Below are 24,233 nucleotides of genomic sequence, written 5' to 3'. Positions count from 1 at the left end.
AACCAATAAATGCTCTCACCCCTCTGACTTATCAATTTGGTTTTGTTTGTGTCTTTTCCCCTCCTCCTTCTTTTTAGCCTAAATTAACCTGAGTTGGATTTCTGTCCTTGGCAGCACAAAGAATCCTGACTACAGAGCCCTGTTTTGCAGATGGGACAAATGTAGAGGTTGTCAAGGTCCAGGATCCTCTCTTAGGGCACTTCCCCTGGGCCCCCAATTATGGTACAGGGCTAGACTTTGGAATGAGGTTTTGGGGTGACTTGTCTCCTATCCTGACTCCACCATTTATAAACCATCCGACCTCAGGCAGACACTACCTCTTTGAGCCTCAGTTTCCTCATCTTGGAAATGAAGATAGTACCTGTCCAAATAAGCCTATTTTATAAGGCTTTATGTGACAGTGTTTGCAAAAACACTTGTAGACATAGGGGTTGTTGCTATTGGGACTTTGTGACCAGCCCCAATATCACAGCTCTGCAGGACATTTCCAAGCCAGTTGGTGGTTTCTATGGATCTTCTGCACGTAAACGTCTTGAGGGTGGGGACAATGCCCTTTCTTCGCCATCTTTGCTCCTCTAGTGCCGGATGCACAGAATGTACTAGATGAATACTGGCCCTTTCAGGATCCTGGGCGTTCTTTTGTCAAAGTGCTTGTGGAAAGCTGAATAAGGGACAATCAGTGACGTCCCTGTCCTAATCCCTGGAACCTGTGACTATGTTACCTTATATGGCATAAGGGACTTTCCGGTTGGGATTATGCTAAGGACCTTGAGATGGGGAGATGATCCTGGAGATTATCTGGGTTGGCCCAATGTAATCACAAGGGTCCTTTTAAAGAGAGATGTGAGTCAGTGTTAAAAAGAAAGTGGTGTGATGACAGAAGAGGTTGGAGTAACCCCAGTGCGGAAGGGGGCCACAAGATGAGGGAGGCAAACAGCCTCTAAAGCTGGAAAAGACAAGAAACGGGTTCATCCCTCGAGTCTCCAGAAGGAGCACAGCCCTGCCGATACCTTGATTTTAGTCCATGAGACCCATTTTTGATCTTCCTACCTCCAGAACTGTAAGGTGAAAATTTTAGGTTGTTTCAAGACATTAAATTTCTGTTACTCTGCTACACATACGTCAGAAACTAACATAGTGGCTCAGTGGAACTGTGTTATACATAAACAGTGGTGGGCAGGAGTCAGCTTCTACCACACGCAAGGGTCAATTAAACATCTGGGAATGTTCAAGCTCACTGTTAAACTCTGGAGAGCATGAAATTGACCAGGGTGGGATTATTTAGACCATGGAAATCCACAGCTACAAATTGGGGCTTTTTCTTCTTCTTCTTTTATTTTTATTATTATTATTATTATTATTATTATTTTCTCCCTTGGAAAGCTAGTTTGCCAGCACACCACTGCGGGTGGGTGTTTGTGTATGGGGAGTAAGGGGGAGGGGGCTGGGACAAAGTGGAGATAGATGTGATGGTGCATTTCAGAGGACCCTCAGGACTTTGAAGGCAGGGGCCATGCCTTCTCCATCTCTCAAACTGTCCCTTCCACATGCTTTGCACATTATGAGTTCTCCAGGTATTTATTATATAAAAATTTACAATGTTATCATATAACTAGTGTCCCAGACTGGGGACAGTCCTCTAATCTTGGCTCCATGCATATTTTTGTCCCACGAACTGTCTGGGGCAAACCAATAGGGCAGAAAACTATGGGATTTGGTGTTGGCCAGAACCTGGATTTGAGACTCTGCTTTGTCACAAAATTCATTATGTGACCCTGAAGAATTAACCTAACCTTTGTGCAGTCCAATTTCCTCATCTGCAGGATGGAGATTACACCCACCTCACATAATTACGGTGAAGGTCAAATGCAATGAAGGACATGAAGGCAGTCTGCAGGCTGTAAAATGCCAAATAAGTAGAAATCATCATGCAGAAAACTGGGTAAGTTTTCTACACCATGTAAAGCTGTGGTTTTCAACTCAGGGTGTGTGTGTGTGTGTGCGTGTGTGTGTGTTTGTGTGTGTGTATGTATTTTGGGGAAGACATGAGTAATAACTGAGGAGTTTATAAAATATATTTGCCATGAGAAAATCCATCTTAGAGTTTTTGAATGCGAAATCAAAGAGTGGGTCCCTGGACAGGTGTATTAAAACAACCACCACCACCTTAGGTGCCTTGAATTCACACCTGTATTGTGTGGAGGAAAGAACATTTGAAATGAGTTATCAGAGGAGCTGAAGTGGGAACTTGCATACATCACCCCCAACTCCTGGCTTTACCGCTGGGGATGACTTGACTTGAGTGATCTGCAGGGCTCCTTCCAGCTCTATGAGACGGTGACTCATTTACCTCCAGAGCTCAACACAGGGCCTGGCAACACGAGAGGAGCTTGATAAAATGTCTGTGGGATCACAGAACGGGGTTAGTGGAGGTTAAGGAGAATTAACGGTGTGTCCCTGACTGACCACTAGGTGGCAGAAGGCGCATGCCGAGTCGCAGCCGGGGGTGCCTGGGAGCCTTGCAAGGGGCTTGTGGTGGGGGGCAAGGAAGCCTTCTGGCCCGGGCCTCTTTCCCAAAGGGCCTCACCCCAAGACTTTTGACCTTAGCTTCAAATAAAATTACTTCCATCATCAGAGAAATTCACTGATAGGATTATAAAATGTATGCAACTGCAGATCTGTCTATTTTTGTAAATTTAAAGTTTTTACAGTTCTTTAAATATATAGACAGGCTCAAAACTGACGTGGCTAGTCCCCCCACTCCCCCCTGCCACCTGGCCTGCTGAGCCTTCTGACTGTGGCACGATTTGGGCGTTCAGCCGCAGGGCTCACACCCATCTCGGGAGGAGCTGAGCTCCTGACCAGGGTTTTTCAAAATCCAGCAGAACCACCTGGGACTGATGCATATAAAAATGCAGATTACCCAGCGATCACACTACTTCCTTCATTAGAAACCCTGTCAGTGATTTAGTCTGCAATTGCATTTTCTTAAAAATCGAGGTGAACTTCACACAACATAAAATTAATGATTTTAAAGTGAACAATTAGTCCTTAGGGAAACACAAATCAAAAGCATAGTGAGATACCACTTCATGTCCATGAGTATAGCCATGATGATGATAATGATGAAAATAAAAACCAGAAAATCACAATAGCCAGCGAGGATGTGGAGAAATCGGAACCTTCATACATTGCTTTTGGGAAAGTGAAATGGTTCAGTGAAAAACAGTTGAACAGTTCCTCAAAAAGTCACACACAGGCTTATCATGTGACCCAGCGATTCCACTCTTAGGGATATAGTCAAAAGAACTGCATTACTTTTAACAAGCTCCGTGTGATTTTCATACAGGCAAAGTCTGAGAATCCCTCTCTTAGGCTTTCTAAGGAGGAAAGTTAATTCTGATAAGGGACTGATTGGCGCTTGCTATTTCTGGGTCCCATCTGAGCTTCAGAGATGCTCCAGCCACCTTTAGCTTCACAAACGCCCGCACATACACAGAACTTGTGTTATTCTTTCTGGGTTACCAAAGTAAGGCATGCTGATGCAAGGTCACTGTACAAATCCAAGGATTATAAAAATAAACAACAAAGGAAAATAGAAATCTGTCATGTCATAGCTCAGGGAGAGCTGCTGTTGGTAGCTGGTGTTCAACTGCCTCCAATTTCCCCCATCCCTTCATTTAGGTACTAAATATACAGTGGTTTATTTTCCCAAAAATGTTTTATAAAAGTAAAATAGGATCATCCCTATCCCCACTACCAAAGAGAGACATACTCTGACCATGCAATTTATCTAACAAAATATCTCCTGCTTTGTTATGACCATATATACCCTCCCTGCCTCTCCCCACTCCGCGGAAATAATTCTCAGTGTTGATCTGCATTGTGAGGTCAAACTCTCTCTTCCTAAACTAGGAGGGTAAGAGTCCTTTACGTCTTCTAGGACTTTCAAGGAGGTGCAGCAGAAAAATCTCTAACGCAGGCCACGGGACATATCACATTAGCATGTGTTATTGGGAAACACTCCGGAGTCCAAGTTCAAGGAGTTCTTGAAACAATTTTTCTGCCTTACGGGGAAATTTAAAGTTTGTGGAATATATACTTGTCACTGGGATCTTTTGAGATTTCTTTCTCAAGAAATGGTCCAGCTAGGCCATATCTGAGCCCTTCCTACAAGCCTAACACTGAGCTAAGAGCTTTATGTTCATGATCCCATCTAACTCGCATGACAATCTTAGCAGCTGGGGATTATTGTTATCCTCCTTTTACCAATTAGGAAAGGGGTGGTAGTGGTACTTGAGGTTATTTCGAGACTGGCCTAAGGACTCACCCCTGGGAAATTAGTGTTGGGCCAGGATGTACGAAATCCAGCAGCCGGATCCTGGAGCCATGCCCTTCCTTACTGCAGTGTCGTGGGCCACTCAGTTGTCACTAGACCATCAGCCACTCCCCACTCCCACTGACCTCCCCTAGAACTCAGCACAGGGTGAGCACAGAATCAGATGTTTGTAAAAGGGGGCTGGGGAAAGGTTCGGCGTGAGGGATGTGTTCTGTAGGGCAAAGATAAGTATATGAATTGCTGGGCTAAGATGTTTCTTTCTTTTAAGGATAGACCTCCTCAGAGCATTTTCTCCCAAGTTGCTATTCCGTGACCTTCTGGGAGAGGTTTTAATTCTTAGTTCCTGCAGATCCTTTTATCAGACAATTCTGAGGGGTGCTTTCTGGGGGACCCCAATCTAGGATCACCTAGTCCAGTTATTTTTTCCATTATCTTTTATTTATCTATTATTATATTTTAGAATTTAGATATAATTTGTATATCATCAAATGCACCATTTTAAAGTGTACAATTCAGTGGTTTTTAGTATTTTCACAAGGTTGTGTAACCATCACCACTATCAAATTCCAGAACATTTTCATTACTCTCTAAAGACAGTCCATATTCATCAACTTACCCGTTTGGATTTGCCTATTCTGGTTATTTCATATACATGGACTCATGCAATATGCAGCCTTGCCTGTCTGGCTTCCTTCATTTAACATCAGGTTTTCAAAATTCATTGGTCCAGAAGGTTTTAAATATCAGGATGCATCACAATCCCTTGGGGATCTTATTAAAATGCAGTTTTCCTGGCTCTTTCCCTAAAATTTGTGATTCAAGTGGTCTGGGTTGGGAATCAAGAAGCCACCTGTTTGACAAGGTCCCTACGTGATTCTGACGCAGGCAGCCTGGGGACCATGCTTGAGAACCCACCCCACCCCACCCCACACACACATACATGCACACACACACACACACACAAGTCCAATGCTCTCTCTTTGCATATGAGAGGCCTGAAGCTCAGGGAAGGAGAGTATTTCACGTTGGTAATGTGGGTCCAGCCCAAAGGTAACCTTATTACTCTTTAAAATAACTGCCTGTGGGATTCTCTGGTATCTTTCTAGAACTCATAAACCACCACTGCCCTTTCCCACAGAAAACAATCCTGAAACAGCTGGAAGGGCATGGGGCATATAGACTTTTGTAAAAGATACCCAGGAAGTCTGGATCCCACTGGTACAGTGGAGCCTTGTGGCCTAACAGCTAATCCACAGGTCTTCCGAGCCAGGGATCAAGTATAAGTATGTCCCGTGCCATATTAGGATACACTTATATTAAAAAGTATTCATTGTTTTTCTGAAATTCAAATTTATCTGGGTAGCCTGTATTTACCTGGCAACTCAACAGCAAGATGCCTCTCTATTTTTTAATAGGGCAGCACAGCCTCCTGGTTGATGGTGACTAAGCATACAGGCTCTGGAGGCAGAGGTTTAACCTGGAACCAGGGTTAGTTACATAACTTGTCCTGGCCTCAGGTTCTTCATCTGTAAAATGAAAGACAGCCTCATACGGTGAGGGAATTAAATGAAATGATCTATGCAGAGTGCTCAGCGGGAGTATCCTGTGGTAAGCGATAAATATTATTTGGGATGGTGTTGGCGATGGCCATGGAGATTCTTAAGAGTCTTCTTAGCTCACAATTAGAAATACAATGGGTGTGGACTATGGTTTCATTTTCAGCGCTAGTTGGTGCCACTGCAGTTTTCGCCCTTTCCAAGTATTGGGACTATTGGGGGGGGGGGCATTCGGGTGATTCTGTCTCAATTTTGGGACTGCAGGTGGTCGGCAGCTGGAAATGGACTCTAAGTGTAGCAGCAGATGGTTCCTCTTTCCATCTGAGCTTCCTGGTGTGGTGGAAACAAAACTTCTGTCTTGAGTCACTGTTGAAGCTGGGCTTAGCCAGCATTTAAATAGAAACGGCTGCCTGGAGAAAATATTGCCCACCCAGAAGCGAGATCTGTTTCAAAACTGTTATGAGCAAAATAGATTTCTTACAGACAAAACCAGGGTATTGCATTATATGCACTGGCATGTCTTCACAGCCAAGAACTCTGTAAGGAAGTCACACTGCCCTGGCTTCCTGCCTTCCGGGTTTCTAGCTGCTCGACAGATGAAAGCTTCTACAAGCCTTGTTTGCTTGAGCACAGGGTTCCCTAGAGTTTCTTATTGATACCACTGGGGCACGCACATTGAAGAGCATTCTCTTTCCAATTTTCTTTAAATCCAGATTATTGCATCAAGGAGACATTTTTAATTTGATGTTGGTATGTCTTTAGAAATCTTTCTAAAACTTGCTAATCTCTTTTTTATTAACAAGAAACTGGCCTCAAGCTCAGCGACTCTAATTGACAATAGTTTTAAATTAGACTCTAATAACATGTTTTCTTATATTAATTTTTTTAGCATTCCTTTGGTAACTTGTTATTGTGATATAATTTCCAACTGACAGAACAGTTGCCAAAGTAGCCTAAAGAACTTATTACCCAGATTCACCTACTAATCATATTTTTCTTTCTCATTCTCATTCGGCCTATTTTTATTTTTTTGAAACATTTGAAAGTAAGCTGGAGATGTTATGCCTTTTTTCACCTAAGTATTTCAGTGTGTATTTCCTAAGAATAAGGACATTCTCTTACCTCACCACAATACAATTATTGAAATCAGGCAACTTAACATTGATACAATACTATGATCTAATCCACAGTCCCTTCACATTTCATCAATTGTCCCAATAATGCTTGTTATAGCCCACCCCCACCCACCACCCCCCTGCCCCCCAACCTGTGACCACTGCTCAGCTCAGGAGCCAACCCAGGACCATACACGTGTTTTTATTTGTCATGTTTCTTATCTCTTTGGTCTTCTTTACTCTGTAATACTTTCTCAGACTTTGCCCCTCCTGATCTTAACATTTTTGAAAAGTACAGCCCAGTTTTTTTCTTTCCCTTTCTTTCCTCTTTTTTTTTTTTAGTAGAACATTCCTCCGTTTAGGTTTGCTTGATATTTTCTCATGAATAAATTGAGTTCTACACATTTGGGCAGGAATATCACAGAAGAGCGACTGTGTCCTCCCAGTGCATCATGCTGGGTAGCACATGCTGTCAGTCAGTTTGTCCATCTTGGTGGTGCTGCCTTTGATCACTTGGTTAAGGTATTGGCTGCCAGGTCTCTCGACAGCACATTTTTCACTTTGTAATTAATAAGTAATTTGTGCAAAAGTATTTTGAGACTAAGCTATTTCTCACCAAACTTTCACTAACTAGTTGATTTTCATGTATCTGAAATGAAACAAACTCTACTAAAAGGAAGAGGTTTATTTATTTATTTATTGCTCATTGATGGGCTTACGGATTTTTATTTTATTCAATGGACTACTCTCCATTTCTATCATTATTTATTTTGATGATCATATTGTCCCAGATTTGTCCAGTGGTATTCCATTACATGGCCCCACTGTACAAATGTTTACAATTGCTTTCTGCTTATGGCAAATGGTATTGATTTTTACATTTAAGGTAGTAAAAGAAATTGCATAAAAATTTATTAAAGTTAGTAAAAGTGAGTTGATTTAAGGAAAAACATTAATGATACAGATGGGGCTCAGGTATGACAAAAATCACAAATAATGGAAATGTGGGAAATGCTGCTCTTGTATTGTGGGTATGTTGGATCTATTTTTTGTACTGCAAATATGTGATCATTTTGTCCCAATTAAAAAGTTGAAATGTTTCAAAATGCCTATATATTGGCATGTGTTTGCCTCTCATCTCTGATGTGCATCAAAAATCCTCTGCCAGACTACATGTCCCAACCCTCCTTTGGGAAATCAAGGTGTCATCTATATGGACACTATCAGGAAGCAGAACTATCCTGGGTATAGCTCTGCCGAGTTATTCAAGGCCCTGTTCAACTCTCCTCTTTTTTTTTTAATCAGAGCGCATTCTTAACAGAAATCAGGTGTGGCTAACTTAAGCTATAAGTATGGGCAACTCACCAAATCCAAGACAAGTCTCAAGAACTAGGCTTGACAAAATATAGAAATGTGGCAGCTCTGGGGATCTGGATAGCAGGGACTCACAAAGAGTCCGTTTAGGGCACCAGGATGAGCGGGCTTTAGGCATTTTCCTGTCCTTAAGTGTAAAATTACTAAGAGAGCCTCCATTTGGTCTCTACTGGGTGATACACCCAATTTGGTTTGAGGATGGCTAGGTATACTGATTCACAGGTCCCCCAACACCACAGGGCAGGGAATCATGCCCCCAAGGAACATCAGATGCAACTGATAAAACAGCTCATGATCACAGGTGCTTATGATGTGCCAGGCCCTCATGTAAGCATTTTACATCTATGGACTCATTTAATCTGAACAACCACCCAAGGAAGTTGGGAATGTTTTCATTCCCCTTTTAAAGAAGAGGTACTGGAGGCTCCAGGCACCCCAGAACACCATGAATTTCTCTCCTTTGGGCCTTTTCCTGGCCATGGGTATTCCTGGCTCACTCCATCTTCCAGACAGTGGGCGCTCTGCCTGCAGCCTCCAGTCTGGGCTTATCTCCTAGTCCTCCTCCACAGCAAGTAAATATTTATAGAACTGAGTGGAGTCTCCTTAATAATATTTACCTTGTGGGGGTGGGGGTGGGGGGTGGGGTGGAGATACCCTGGGCACAGGAGGTTCCGATACATTCTCAACTCATTTAGTTAATAATTAAATACTCAAACTGTTGATTTGATCATTTGATGGTCACCATCTTCCTGCCTTGCCAGGTGATTAATCTGCCCCAAACAAGGGCAGTGACGAGACCATCTCTTAGTATCAGCAGTCCAGCTGAGCATTAGCCTGGCCTCAGTAAATTAGTATTTATGCTTGGTTTAGCAAAGGGTAAACGTATGATATTTGCGTGCCTGCGCTGGTCTGATTTTCTGTTTCACACCTAGCTCTTTAACTCATCGGGGTTGCTGGGCCCCCTCCCTCTGGCCTTGGACAGAGCTCTTCAGAGTCAGGTAAACAGCAATAATCCCTCCTCACGTCCTGGGCAGAAGTAATTTTAATTATGAGGCTAGCTTAGCTTTTGAATAATTTCTTTTCCAACTTGTTAAGCGGTATCGCATGGTTTCAGTGCACTGAATTGGGCAATTGAGAGAGCTGAGCTTGCTTTCTCCAAATTCTGGAAACTCGGTTGCCAGCTGTGCCATTTTGGGCATTTTTATTTAACTTCTCTGACCTTCAATTTTGCCATCCATAACATGGGGATAGCGTCACTTACTTTACAGGGTTGTTATGAATATTTAGTAAGTTTATACATGTAAATACTGCCTTTCATTTGGCTCCACCCCTGAAGCAGGCCTGAGAGAGACTCTGAGAGCAGGTTGTATATCTGGGAGGCAAACTCAGGCAGAAACTGTGGGGGGATGAGATAAGGAAGGGAGAGAAGCCCATAGGGGTGTGTTAATGAGCCAGTTACCGCGTGGGAAACTTGGGCTCAATCCCACCCGCGAGAAACCGAGCGGAACCTGCCGGCGAATCACGGCCCCAGAGGCTGGGAATCTGGCTCCAGCCTGCACGGGCTGAAGCTGCCTCTGGGGGTGTTATTCCCCCAAACACACCCACCTCAGCAATTCTGGGTCCCTTGTGTCCTGTGGTGCTGGAGGAAGCCCGCAGGCACAGAAGAAAGACGGAGGCGGGTGCTCGAGGTGGGAAGCTGTCAGCAGGCCAGGAACAGTCCGCAGCGACAGGTGAGTTCTGACGGATGGAGAAACATGTGGCGCGGCGCTGTCCCTGACGCTGCAAGGGCTTAAAATGGCGTCTGGCACACAGTGTGTCCTCAGCGTCCCAGAGCTGCGGTGGACACACATTCACCCGCCCAGCATCCCTCCCCATGGCACGTGGTTCTGGTAGGTTTGTCAATCAGATTACCCAGCTTCCTTTACGGCCAGGCCCCGGGGTGGCACATGACCCAGGATGGCCAATCAGAATCACCTTCCCTCTGCCTCAATGATTGGCTTAAGGACGGACATGTGACCCAAGCTAGGCTAATCCGAGCCTTCCTGAGAGCACCTTGATTTGCACTAGAGCTAAGGAAGAGGGAGTTTTGTTCCCTTGCCAGGGAGGGAGGTAGGGCGTGGCCACAGTGCCAGGGGGATATTAAGTTGGAGCTCCTGCCACCATCTTCTCCAGCTGCTGGGCGGAAGCTTTGTGTCATGGAGAGTCCTGGATCTTAGGGGGGATTCCTCTACTTTCTGACTGAATGAACATGGACAAGTTACTTAACATCTCAGAGATTTAGTGTCCTCATCTGTGAATGGAGACTGTGCCTACTTTCCAAGTCAGTGAGGGTGTGTGTAAAATGTTTGGCAAAGAGCAAGTCCTCAGTAAGTGTTCATATTTTTTCCCTCTGGTTTGCCTTCTTTCCCTCTGTGGACACTTAACTGAGCTGGGACAGGTTTTTGAAAATGATTTCAGTCTCTATCAGAGCATGCCACGAGAGTCTTTTGTCCTGCGATAGTTGTGACTCTCAGCTTGGACAGATGGTGATTTATCTTCTGGAGGATTCCAGGGGACACGCCCCTCAGTTTCCCAGCTTCTCAAGAGCCTGTATCACTAGCCCCTCCTCGTCTCACTACTCCTGAAATGGAGAGGTGTTCTTTATCTCCACTCATGCCAGTTTAGTGGTTGCCTTACCTCATGATCAAATAGACAATGGACGGACCTCTGGGGATTGCCACAGAACTATAATTCTAATATGGCTCCCCCTCTCTCAGGCCTCCTGAAGCTGGCTCAAATAGAAGGAAGTTCATTTGGGGAAGATTTCCCATGGTCTTCTCTTCCTTGAGACCATTCTTAAATAATCCCTTGATTAACCCCTTTGCCTTCAGTAGAAAACCTAGATTCCTTGAAGTGATATTCATGGAGTTCTATAACCAGTCCTATTAATCTCCCATCTTGTTTCTTGAAGCATCCAATAGCTGTGTGTAGACCATACCATGAACCTACCATGTGATTGCTCACCATTGTGCTTGAAGACAGACTCTTCTCACCACCTGCTCCTGATAAGCCATCCCAGATCAGCTGCAGCCCTCTTTACCACTCGGCTCACAGAAACTCAGTCCAAGGCAAACCTCACAAATTGCCATTTGCACAAGAGATATATCTTACTTGTCACATCATTAAACCATGAGCTCCTGCATTACAGAGGTTTTTTCTTTCTTATTTTTGCTGCTAAGACCCTAAACATATTGTGCCAGGAACCTGCTAGACATTTGATCAGTGTTTATCCAATGAGTGAGAGACTTTATCTTGAAGGCATTTACCATCTGACTTCCACATTGGAACATGTGGGTCATGATTTCAGTTGGGTTACACACACACTGTCTCATTTGGGCTTCACAGCAATCCTAAAATAGAGACGATAGTATCCCCATTTCAATAGGGGAAAAGCACCTTGCTCAACTGATCCCTGATCTGTACGAGTCCAAGGCTTGTGCTCTCACTCACTGCACAGGCTGGATGTACATGTGTGTGGTGTGATGTTTCCGTGGCACCTGAGTTACTCCTTTGTTTGGGTGCCAATTTGAATAATCCATGGAATATATTTCCCAACATCTTTGCTTGGCTGGTAATAGGAGCTCTGCTCATTCTGCTCATGGCACAGAATGCAAAATCACTTATTTTTTTACCCCACATAGAAGTCTGGAAGCAAAATATTGGGATCTCTGTATTCTCTGTTGTTAAAGAAAAGGAAGGAAGCTACTGAGTACTTCTCCAGCATCCAGTTCTTCCCAGCATTGATAGATGGGGATAAGGAAACTAATGTTTATTGAGTGTCTGCTAAGTGCTTTCTGTGCATGGTTCCCATCAACAACACCCACTCCTCTTTCAAGATTTCACTCAAGCATTGCAGCTCCCAAGTACACTTTCCTCACCATCTCCTTCCATTACAGAGTTGACCCCTTCTCATTTTGTGCCCCACTTGCCCCCCAACATTGCATCTTTGAAGCTGTATTGTACACATTCATGTCCCTATCTGCTCTTCCACTAGACCTTCCTCTCCAAAATAGTAGCCACTAGGCATGAGTGCTATTGTGCACTTGAAATATGGCTTGTTCAAATTGGGATGTGCTGTAACTGTAAAATACGCACCAGATTTCAAAGCCTTAGGATGAGAAACAGAACATAAAATATAACATTAGTAGCTTTTAGGTTGATTATATCTTGAAATGATAGCATTTTGTATATGTAGGATTAAATAAAATATATTATTACAGTTAATTTTACCCATTTCCTTTTACTTTTTAAATGTGGCTATTGGAAAATTTAACTTTGTATGTGGCCCACAATCCATTTCTGTGGGAAAGCACAATTCTGGACTGACTGTGAATTTCTAGAGGACAGGGTCTGTGCCTTATTTTCTTTCTATTTCTAGGACCCAGAACCCAATAAAAGAACAGTAAAAATCCTTCAAGCAAAAAAGTGGTCTTGGTTATCACAGAGCCCCAGATTTTTCTGGTCACAGTGAAGAAGAGACCTGAAATTGCCAGGAACCTCCCAATGAGACCACCCCTCTCTGGTGAGATGGTGAGGCATTTTGGCTATCTCCTCTAAGCAGACACCGTACTTTCCAGGTGAGAGACCAATGCAGGGAAACAAAAAACAGAAAAGAAGGGGTGGGTGAGCGGACGGAATAGCTGGAGCGTGGGGGCGAGGGATGGTTAGGAAGACTGGAAAGTAGTTAGTGGGAAGCCTCAAAAACCTCAAAAACTCTCCCCTTGATGCCTAGTGAGGAGTAAGTTCTCTAGGAGTTGCAAGCACCTGTTCTACCTCCCCGCGCTGCTCCTGTACTCAGCAATGGCTTCTTGTGACTCTCTAAGGACATTCTCTAGCCACAGCAATGTGCTTGGTTCCCACAAGGGGCAGGCAAGAGTGTCAGAAAATCAATACCCTGGTGAGGAGTAGCCCCCAAGCTATGACGCGTGGGAATTGGGCCAATTCAACAGCTTCAGCCTCTGAGGGGGACGACTCAGGACGTGTCTGCCATCTCCCCCAGTGCTAAGTGCTCGTCAACACACCCTGAACTGGCTTCTTCCCTTCCCTACGGATAGGGATTTGTGCTTCCCGGACTCGCTTCCTCAGTACCCCCTGCATGCAAATGCTTGTCCCAAGGTCTGCTTCTGAGAGACTCAAACTAGGAGAGCATTTGAGGTCTGACTCCCAACCACCTTTAGCTTTATCTCTTGCCCCTTCTCCCATTGAACCCTGAGTTCACCATTAGAAATCACGCCCACCCCAAGCTTTCATGTGACTACATCATGATGCATGCTTGTCCCTTTCCCTGGAAAAACAAAAATTATCAGCTTGGCATTCAAAGACCTCCAGACCTGGTGCTGACTTCCCACCAGGTCAGTCTCCTCCACACTGCACCCCACCCCACCATGTACCTTCGTATGTCAAATATATGGTTCTGCTCTCCATTCCTCAAACATACCCTTCAAAATTTCTCACCTCCTTGTTTTTACACAAATGTTTCCCTATGCTCAAAATGGCTTTGGAGTCTTTCTCTCCATGACTACCCTAACTTCACCCATACTGCAAAAGATTTTGTTTCTAACTCCTAGGCCTGCTTCCTATTCTCCGCAAGTGAAGATCTGAATTTAGTTTAGATTTTAGTTAAGATTGTGTTTAACATGTGATAGTGAACAGAGACTGACGATGTGAAGCCATGAGATTTATATACAGTACTTGGGCACCAAATGAGATTTTCTGTAGGAAGTACCGTGCCTTTATAAAGTGAAGCACTTCACTGACAACGTGACTAACTCTTCTACGTTGTCAATTTAGGCTTATACATGTGGCTTTTTTTTTTTTGCTTCCTACTGAGAAATATGGCAAACCTCCTCAGCCTTGAATTCCTCTTTCATGAAATCCTAGCCCTTGAAGATTTACTTTTTTTTTTAATCTTCATTTTATTGAGATATATTCACATACCACGCAGTCATACAAAACAAATCGTCCTTTCGATTGTTTACAGTACCATTACATAGTGGTACATTCATCACCCAAATCAATCCCTGACACCTTCATTAGCACACACACAAAAATAACAAGAATAATAATTAGAGTGAAAAAGAGCAACTGAAGTTAAAAAAGAACACTGGGTACCTTTGTCTGTTTGTTTCCTTCCCCTATTTTTCTACTCATCCATCCATAAACTAGACAAAGTGGAGTGTGGTCCTTATGGCTTTCCCAATCCCATTGTCACCCCTCATAAGCTACATTTTTATACAACTGTCTTCGAGATTCATGGGTTCTGGGTTGTAGTTTGATAGTTTCAGGTATCCACCACCAGCTACCCCAATTCTTTAGAACCTAAAAAGGGTTGTCTAAAGTGTGCGTAAGAGTGCCCACCAGAGTGACCTCTCGGCTCCTTTTTGAATCTCTCTGCCACTGAAGCTTATTTCATTTCCTTTCACATCCCCCTTTTGGTCAAGAAGATGTTCTCCGTCCCACGATGCCAGGTCTACATTCCTCCCCGGGAGTCATATTCCACGTTGCCAGGGAGATTCACTCCCCTGGGTGTCTGATCCCACGTAGGGGGGGAGGGCAGTGATTTCACCTTTCAAGTTGGCTTAGCTAGAGAGAGAGGGCCACATCTGAGCAACAAAGAGGCATTCGGGAGGAGGCTCTTAGGCACAACCATAGGGAGGCCTAGCTGAAGATTTACTTTTGTGTACCTCTTTGATCACCTTGAGGATTTTACATCATGAAAATCAAAACTGTAGAGATGCATGAGTTTTTAAATCAGCACTTCATTGAACACTTGGACGGAGAACCAGTCACAGGAAAAAAATGCTTCCTGATATGCATATTATTTGCTACAAAGCAAAACAAATTTACAAGCATATCCTTGAAATCAGGGGAAACAGAATCCTGAAGAGTTTCTAGGGCTCAAGGGATGGTAACTTGAAATGCATTGTATTTTACCCTTATTAAGATGAAAGGCAGCATGATAGGGTTAAGAGCACAGATCTAGAGGCGACTGCTAGGCTTGAAATCCTGTCTCCATCATCACTGGATCTTAGGCAAGTGACAAGCCTTCTCTGTGCTTCAGCCTTGCCACCCGTAAAATGGGCTAATGGAAGACCCTACCTCTCAGGGCTATTGGGAAAATAAGTGAGCTAATCTATATAAAGCTCTTCTAACAGCATCTGACACATAGTAGGTGCCATATCAATGTTTGCTACTATTGCTATTACTATCATATGATGTCTTTACTAGTCCTTTTATTTAGCAGTTTTACTTTGAGGGAATCTGAATTTCTTTTTAAAGGCTTATCTCATCTCCATTCCCATCTTCTCCATGTGGTCTTTAGTTTCTCATCTGGGGATTCTCCTATTACATGCTTTTTCTTTTTTCCTTCTCAGTTACCCAGTCCTTGCATTTTAATAGTGGAGCAGCTTATTCAACTACTATTTATGTGGAGTAACAGATGCCAGGTGAGGTTATGCTATGCTGAATACTTTATTTATGTTTCATGTAAACATAATTTGCTTTGTAGGCACAATATAACAAAAGCTCTAAAGCCACAAATACATTTGACAATGTTTCAGTTCACGCCAATCGAGCTTAAATTACAGAGAAGCCTTCACAGTTCCTTTAAGGCAAACTGAGATGTTCTTCACACTTCCTTCAGATAAACAATCCTGATGGGAAGAAGGTACGGAAAGTGAGGGTACAATAAACAGTTAATATAGTTCCCCCACACCCTTCTTCATGGTATCAATTGATCTTATTGGTCAAACTCTAGTTATCTCTTTTCATTCTGTATTTTGAGGAGAGGAAAGGGATTTCTTTAAACAGATGGCATAATTCGGATTACTGTACTAACCTTGCCAATTAAAAACAAATGAAAAAAACAGACTTGAGAAGGAACGGCTTTTCCTGCTTCTGCTCTAGAAGTAACAAAGGCCATCTGGAGTCTGATGCAGCCAAGTCCCTCTCCTTGGTAGGGGAGGGCCCTGGGGCCACCCGGGGGCTTTGCTCCCCCAGCCCTAGAAAATGGCATTTCTGCCCCCCAGGGATGTCACTGGGGCCCGGTTCTCCTTAGGTTCCTCTCAGACTCATTTTCAGCATGGTTACCGACGAAGCAGGAACAATAACACAGCATCTAACAAAAGTTTTGGGGGATAAAACTTTGACACTCTCTCTCTAAATGGCACAGTCCTGTGGTAGGAAGAGAAGATGACTTGGTGTCCTCTTTTGAAATACTCTCATCCCACTGGGCAGTAGAGGCAGCACCTTTCTTTTCTTCATATTTTACATGAACATTCACAAGGAGGAGAAACTTCCTTCAGATAAACATTTGGCATAAATAAGTCATCACCACGAGCTTAGGATAGGGAAAAGAACACGGTTAATGAGGCAACATTTGTTACAAAAGGACTCTGGAAATAAAACAAGTAATTGCTGAAATGTATTGATTTCCATCACTTGGGGGAAAGAGTTGGGTCTGGCCTAAGGCTCATTGGTGGAGAAATCAGGCAATGTGGGAAACCTCTGATGTCTTCCAGAATGGAAAGTGAGCTGGGGTTTAACACCTGGTCTTCCTGTGTCTCCACCTTGGCTTGTCAGTGATGGAGTTAAACCTGTTGGCCCAAAGGGCTGAGAGGAGGGACCGAGGAGGCTGTTTTTGGAGACACTGAGGGTAACTGTGTCTACCTCTCAAGCACAGCCAAAGCGGGGGAGGGCGTGGTGGTGGTGGATTGGGGATGGGGTGGGGGAGTCTCAGGGATTTAGGAGCTGGAAAATCGAACAAAGGTGTGCAATCAGCTAGTTCAGTCCCTGATTTCCAAAAAGCAGGGGCTCTAGAGAGGGTCTGCATCACAGTTTTATGTATCAGAGGGAAGGAACCGCACATTTGGTATCAGATTTTGAGCATTAGCCTTTTGTATCATATCACTAGAGTTTGCTGCATGTTGGAACAAGCTTTGGCAAGAAAAAAGACATCTGTTGATTTTTCCAACTCTGGTGTACAAGGGAGCTCTTCCTAGGGGGATCCATGCTAACCGTGCCTGCTACTGCCAGGGTTTGCAAAGAGCAGAACTGGTCGGGCCAGTGGCAAGTGGGCAAAGTGTCAAGTCTCAGTAATGACTTCTGAATTAGTCCCACACATGGTGAGTTTTCTTAAAATTAAAATAAAATGTATATGGATTTTGCTCATAAGATGTGGTTTCAGCAGAGAATTCCCTGTGGTTGTTCCTCAAATTCATACTGTTGACCCATCTTCTATCCTGAAAAATCCACACCTGTCTGCCTGTGTTTATTGATGAAAACCAGTGAAAGAATCAAAAACCAGAGAGTTAGAGGAGAGTGGCTTGAAGCTTTTGACAGTGGAATAACTAAATGAATATAAGGAAGTTGCCTCTTAAATGGAGAGAGGGAAACTGCTTTTTTGGAGAGGTTCTAAATTTATGGGCTTATGACAATGTCTTAGCCTACCCTCTTTCTGCTGGCCAAACTGGCAAGTAGTCTTGTCAGAAGCATGGCTGGCTGGCAGAAAAAAGTATCATCAGCCTGAGGAATTCCAAGACCAGGACATTGCAATGTGATTATGCCTTTCAAACCAAACTTGTCTTTGCCCATGTCTGGTCTCTTAGGCATTGGGCCCGGGGGCTTGTATTAATTTGCAAGGCTGTTCTAGAACTGTCAAGAAGGACCCAAAGAAGGATGGTTTTGATATAGGGGAGAAGGGAGAGTGTAACTCACAATTGGGAGAGGGACATAATACTGCATGGAGTGGGATTGGCACTTAAATCCAAAAAACAACAGTGATCAACGGCTTTTTTAGCTCAGCTGACTGCAGACAAACACAACACGCACTGGACTACAGCATTTGTTCACTGGGGCACAGAAGAGCTTTCTCAGCCTGGTCCTCTTCTTCCAAACCATCCTTCATGTTCTTCTGCTGGGTCCTGGGTTACTGGATAAAGGGCATCCGTTCCTTGTTCTCGCTGTCGCCCTCGTGGTCCTCCTCCTCTTCTCCTGCCTCACTGGTCTCCGTGCTGTCGTTGGCCATCTGGAATTCAACAGGAGACTTTACCCAGGATTCTCCACCTTCTCTGAGCATCTGACTGATGCCTCCCTTGATGGAGCCCCACGGAAAGGATTTCTTTGAGGATTACTAGCTAGAAATACTTGCTTCCCCTGGAAGGCAGTGTGGTGTTAGCTGTCTTATGTTTGGCTCCCCACGTAGGTGACTCTGAGATAAGGATTTGAATGCAAATATTTGGAATTTAGGAGATGCTCCCAAGAAGCACTGGTAGGGGAGTGAGGAGCTAACATAGGGTGTGTTCAGAAGCAGGTCCCTGCCGTGGGCAACTGGGGCTCGGTTCTGCTGGGGACCTCCAGGACACTGTGAGGACATGCCTCAGAGGTGTCCACTTGAGGGGCGAGGAAGCTGGAGTGTACACCCATCGACTCCTTTCTGTTAGTGGCTAAGCGGTGCTCTGGGGGAGGCTGGGTATCTCCCGGGCATCTCTAGCCAGTTTTGCGCGTAACTCAGGTATGCACCGGTGCCCAGTGGAGCTCTCAGGCAGAGGGGGCAGGTGCGGCAGGAGGAATCATGAGCATGGAGGGGTGTGGGTGGAATGTTGGCTGTGTCCACTGAACACACTGACCAGGGTTTACATCCTGCCTCTGTCACTTACTAACAGCAAAAACAATATAAACCAATGAGCATTTACTTACTTGGTTATCTATAGCCCCCCACTGAAATGTAGTTTCTGTGAAGATAGGGACTTTGTTTGGCTCTTTTTTTCCCCCCTTAATCACCTGGCAGTTACTCAACCCTGCTGAGCCTCCATTGCCTCATCTTTAAAATGGGGATAATCCCGCCAGCCTTTACAGAATTGGTAGAAGCACTGAGTGAAACCAAAGGAAATGATAAATATGCAGCATCTGGCAGAGTGCTGAACACATGCTAGATGCTCACAAAATTCAGTCCTGTCCATTAACTTTCCCTTCATGAACTGTGCCTCCAATTTCTTTTCTGTATCTAGGTCCTGAGTTTGGAATTTACTTTGAACTCCAGACCTTTCAAACCAGAGTCCCTGCCTGCTCTTGCTGCTCATTCTTGTCCCTGGGAATTCTGCCCCAGGCTGGCCTGCCTGGTGCCAGCCATCCCCTCTCAGCCACTGCACGCGGAGTGCCTTCTCCCTGGAATGCTGCCCCCACCCCCTTTGCCTAGTGAATGCCCACGTTTCCTCCAGCTCTCAGTCCACTTCCTCATGGAAGCCTTCCCAGACTTCCAGAACAATCCCCCACTATGTGTTTCATGGCCTACAGATCTCTTTGATCAACAGGTGTAATGTCCCATCAATATGCATGGCTTGTTGATGAAGGCCCATCTGCCCCAGATGAACTGCAGACACCACGGAGGGGGACTGGGTCTCTTATTTTCTTCCAGTTTTATCCTCTGAACTAGCACTGTGCCCAGTCACTGTGCCATACATACTTTTAGAATATAGGGGAAAATAACTACAGGAGCTTTCCCTTATTGAGCATGTGTTACTCATCCACCAATGTGATGTTCTACACGTTACCCCCTTTCATCCTCATGATAGCTCTATGAAGTGGTAATTATTATTGTTAGTCCTCATAGAGCAGTGGAGAGGGAGCCTCAGAGGCAGTTGTCTTCATTTGCTAGGGCGGCTATAACAAAAACCTGAGATTGGTTGCTGAAGTAACAGGAATTTTTTGTCTTGGTTCTGGAGATTGAAGTCCAACATCAAGGTGTGGGCAGGCTCTTGCACTCTCTGACATCTGTAGCATCCTGGTGGTGGCTTGCTGGCAATCCATAACTCAATCTCTGCCTCCATCACATGGCCATCTGTCTCCTACTACTGACTGTATCCAAATTTTCTCTGCTAAAAAGGACTCCAGTCATATTGAACTAAAGCCCACCCAATTCAGACTGGATTCACCTTGACTAATAACATTTTCAAAGGTCCTTTTACAAATGGGTTGACATGCATAGGACTGGGGATTAGGACTTGAGCTTGTCTTTGTGGGGGGTGTGATGCAGTCCATAATAGTGAAAGAAGCTGTCGGAGCAGCAGTGGTTTGCAGCTCGGGCACAGGGTCTATTAGAATTCCGGCCTTCAGAAAAGGCCACCATCTTTCTTGGGCACTGCAGATGACCAGGACCAGGGCAGGGCTGCCTGCTGATACTGTTGGGTCTGGAGGAAGCAGCCATCGCCTCTGCTCTGATCCCTGGCTCTGCTCTGGCCCAGCCTGACAGAGGAGACTTCATTCCAGAGACACTCAGCTCTCGGTCCCTCCTGGGAAATTTGCTCCGGAGCTGTCAGCAGCAATTACCTGGCCCTGCATGTACACTGTGCACATGTCTCAGCCCAGCACCCGTTCAGATGGTCAGATACAGGGTGGAGTGAACGTCCTGAGTCAGCCTGAACTTGGGGTGTGTCATGCCGACAGGAGAAACTTCTCTGCTGGTCCCGCCTACCTGCCCCCTCCATCAGCACCTGCTGAGCAGGTGTTATGGACTGAACTGTGCCCCCTCCAAAAAAGATATGTTGACATTCTAATCCCCAGTACCTCAGAATACGAGCTTATATAGAAATAGCGCCCTTACAAATGGACTTAGACAAGTGAAAAAAGTGAGGCCATACAGGAGTGGGGTGGCCCCTTCACCAACATGACTGAGGTCCTTAGAAGAAGGGGAAATTTGGATGCAGAGAGATGAGGGGAGGAAACCATGTGACGACTAGGACAAAGAACACCATGGATGGCCAATAAGCACTGCCAGAAGTCATGGAATAGATACTCCCCGACAGATTCCGAGAAAGCATGGCCCTGATTTGGACATCTGGCCTCCAGAACCGTTAGGGAATAAACTTCTGTTGTTGCAAGTCACCCAGTTGGTGGTGCTTAGTCGCACATTCCTGTGGAACCCTGACCCTGGCGTTGTTTCCTTTTCCATTAGGTGCTGGCCTCGGTCCTTCTTTCACTGGACCCATCCTGGATCTCATGGTGTTCTAGGCTCAGCCTGACTCCAGGCTCCCTCTCCTACAAGTCTAGACTTCCAGGCTGATGGCCTGGGGCATCCTCTCCACACACAGGAGCTCCAAATACCACAGATCTGGGCCAGCTCATTATCCTTCATCTCTGCTTCTTTAGGTCACAGGAGTAAATGCCTCAGGAATAAGGAGGACCACGCATGCCAAGGCAGCCCCTGAACCCTTACTCTACACCTGCCCTGAAGAGAATCCCCGTTGTTGCTCCTATTGGCCTGAGGACCCACCGGGACCTCATGTGCATTGGAGACAGGCAGCACCTAGGGAGGAGAGGTTGAGGGCAACTGTCGTGCTTGGCGTCAGTAAGATGCCCAAGCGTGGCTCCAAGAGCCTGTCTGCCTTTTGCTGATGGGCTGACAACATGTGTCCAAAGGTCACAGTGTAGTTGCACAGGAGACAGGATCTAAGTCCCCTTCCACCTGTGATCGTGTCCCCTCATTGGCTTTCCAACATCTGCTGGCGCGTTCCTAATGCTTAGAAGGCATTTAATAAACCACATCCATTATTACCATCTGTGCCACTTTGGATAAATTATGTTCCCCCAAAAGCCATATTTTTTAATGCAATTTTGTGGGGGCAGAGTTGTTAATCTTTTTGATTAGGGTATGACGTCTTGATTGAATGTTTCCATGGAGATTTGACCCTGCCCATTCAGGGTAGGTCTTGATTTCTTTACTGGAGTCCTTTAAAGGGAGCTCACACAGAGAGCAGAGAGGAAAACGCCCTGGGATATGCTAAGCTAAGAGCTAGACTCTTGCTGACGCTTTGAGATGCTAGCACAGTTTGCTCCAGAGAAGCTAAGAGAGGACAAAATACCCCAAGAGATGCTTGCTGATGCTTAGAGATACTTGGAATGCAGAGAGGACAGTTGGAGATGCTAAGCTAAGAGAAACCCAGAGACATTTTGGAGAACGCCGTTTTGAAACACAACCCAGGAGCAAAGGAACAGCAGATGCTAGCCATGTCCCTTCCCAGCTGACAGATGTTCCAGATACCATCAACCGTTCTTCAGTGAAGGTATCTTCTTGTTGATGCCTTAGTCTGGACACTTTTATGGCCTCAGGGCTGTAAATTTGTAACCAAATAAACCCCATTTATAAAAGCCAATCCATTCCTGGTATTTTGCATAATGGCAGCGTTAGCAAACCGGAACACCATCATTCCCTTAAACACTGTAAAATGCCCTATCCTTAAACTGTCCCTCATTGAGTAAAATGGTCATCATACTTAAACTATACCATGGTTGCAAAAGCCAAGGAAATAATAAAACAAAATTAAAATGCACGAGAAATTTTACCTCTTTCTCATTTTAGTCTTAGCTCCAAGACAAAAAACAAAACAAAACAAAAAAAAACCTCAAGCAAACAATGAAACCAAAAATGTTTCCTATGGATTTTCTTTGTTAAGCCCTTACATGGTGTTTAGTGTGTATCAGGTGATGCTTTATAAATGCTCATTGACTTACAGGTGGGGACCCAATTTGGAGTGGCAGAGTAACCTGCCCAGGTGATAACAGGGGCCAAGAGGTGGGCTCTGAGTCCAAGCAGCCTGGTGACCATCTGTGCGTGTACCACTGCACCTCACATACACCCCCAAGGGCACATGTGCATGTGACCTGCTTTACTCCTCCTGGTAGCCTTTTGACATAAGGTTTTTCTGTTCTTTGTTTGTTTGTTTTTTTAAATCCTGATAAAAGAAAATAAAATCAGTGGCCTCATCAGGGAGCATCTCAGAGGCAGTTGGCATCATTCTGCTTGGTATGTGACTGTGAATTTATTAGAATTTATCAGGAAATCCTCTCAATAGAGGAAGTCAAGAGACAGCACTTGTAACAGACAGAGGCCTATTGTTTCTTGTTTCTGTCCTTTCCTGTCTGTGCCCTGAGACGGTTCTTCAAATGTCTTCACTGAAGCATTTTCCTTCCCTTGTGAGCACCTGGCTCAGTTTGAGATGAGTCCCTCCCTCTGTGTTAGCATTTGGCTGGTGCTGGTGCGTGAATTTCCCTCGTCCCCACCCGTGCCTGCACCTGAGAGCCCCTCGATCAATCTCGTTTTGAGCTGAACAGATTCCGCTGCTTTCCACTCACCAGTGGAGTAGGGGTCTTTTCTACATCCAGAATCAACTTGCCGATGTTCCCTCGGTCATGGATCCGCTGCATGGCCTCCTTCACCTGAGAGACAGAGATAATCACTGGTGAGATGCAGCCCAGAGAAAGGGGCCAGAAAAAGCCAAACCACCAGCTGCCCACCAGGGGGCGATGTGGCTCAAACTTAGTCAAACGGCAATGGTGCTGATGTTGGGGTGCAAATAAATTCTGGTTGTGCCACTTACTGATCTTGTGCAAACAACTTGGTCTCCAGGTGTAAAAAATGAGAGTTATTGCAAGATTGCAAAGAGATACTGAAATAAGGTAGATGAAAATTAAAAAAAAAAAAAAAAAAATTCTGGAATTCCAAGAGTTAATGTGCTGCAGGGAGCTGGGAACATCAGCCAGAAAAAAATTTGACCAGTATATGGTTTTTTTGAAGGTCATTTTGTGCTCTGCTTACTCAAATAGTATATTACTCAATCTATATTTTGGCACAGGGCTGAACTACATTCTGGAACATGTCCCACAGTCCTGGTTTTTAGGTAGAAATTTTATCTCAGTTTTCTCCAGCAAAGAATGATGGGGCTTGTCAGGTCAGTAGATGTCTCCTAGGAACCTCTGAAAAAGCTAGGATGTGACATAATTTGATTATGCTTTGAGCATTTCATCCTATTGCTATCT

The 24,233-nt window shown here is 44.7% G+C and overlaps 2 protein-coding genes and 1 long non-coding RNA gene across 3 annotated transcripts in view; 1 reads left to right on the top strand and 2 right to left on the bottom strand.

Annotated features, from left to right (window-relative positions):
* Positions 1–10,139, bottom strand: part of CLEC3A (C-type lectin domain family 3 member A) — a 45,026-nt gene extending 34,887 nt beyond the window's left edge. Inside the window, exon 1 of the mRNA XM_037816255.1 lies at positions 9,990–10,139. The gene's annotated coding sequence lies outside the window, so the exon portion shown is untranslated. The remainder of the gene's footprint in view (positions 1–9,989) is intronic.
* Positions 9,175–22,101, top strand: LOC119518847. The gene is made up of 3 exons (XR_005213858.1): positions 9,175–10,114; positions 12,802–13,000; positions 21,373–22,101. It is a non-coding gene; the product is annotated as an uncharacterized LOC119518847 (long non-coding RNA).
* The window catches only part of VAT1L (vesicle amine transport 1 like), a 172,623-nt gene continuing 164,264 nt past the window's right edge, over positions 15,875–24,233 (bottom strand). The window contains exons 8-9 of the mRNA XM_037816254.1: positions 23,550–23,633; positions 15,875–18,447 (exon numbers count right to left, since the gene is read on the bottom strand). Of these exons, the coding sequence (XP_037672182.1) occupies positions 18,349–18,447; positions 23,550–23,633 (183 nt within the window). The 3' untranslated portion in view covers positions 15,875–18,348. The remainder of the gene's footprint in view (positions 18,448–23,549; positions 23,634–24,233) is intronic.

This window comes from Choloepus didactylus, chromosome 22, assembly GCF_015220235.1.
Source record: "Choloepus didactylus isolate mChoDid1 chromosome 22, mChoDid1.pri, whole genome shotgun sequence".
Taxonomy (NCBI): domain Eukaryota; kingdom Metazoa; phylum Chordata; class Mammalia; order Pilosa; family Megalonychidae; genus Choloepus; species Choloepus didactylus.
The sequence above is the reverse complement of the archived record's forward strand: the minus strand, read 5'-3'. Positions and strand labels throughout refer to the sequence as shown.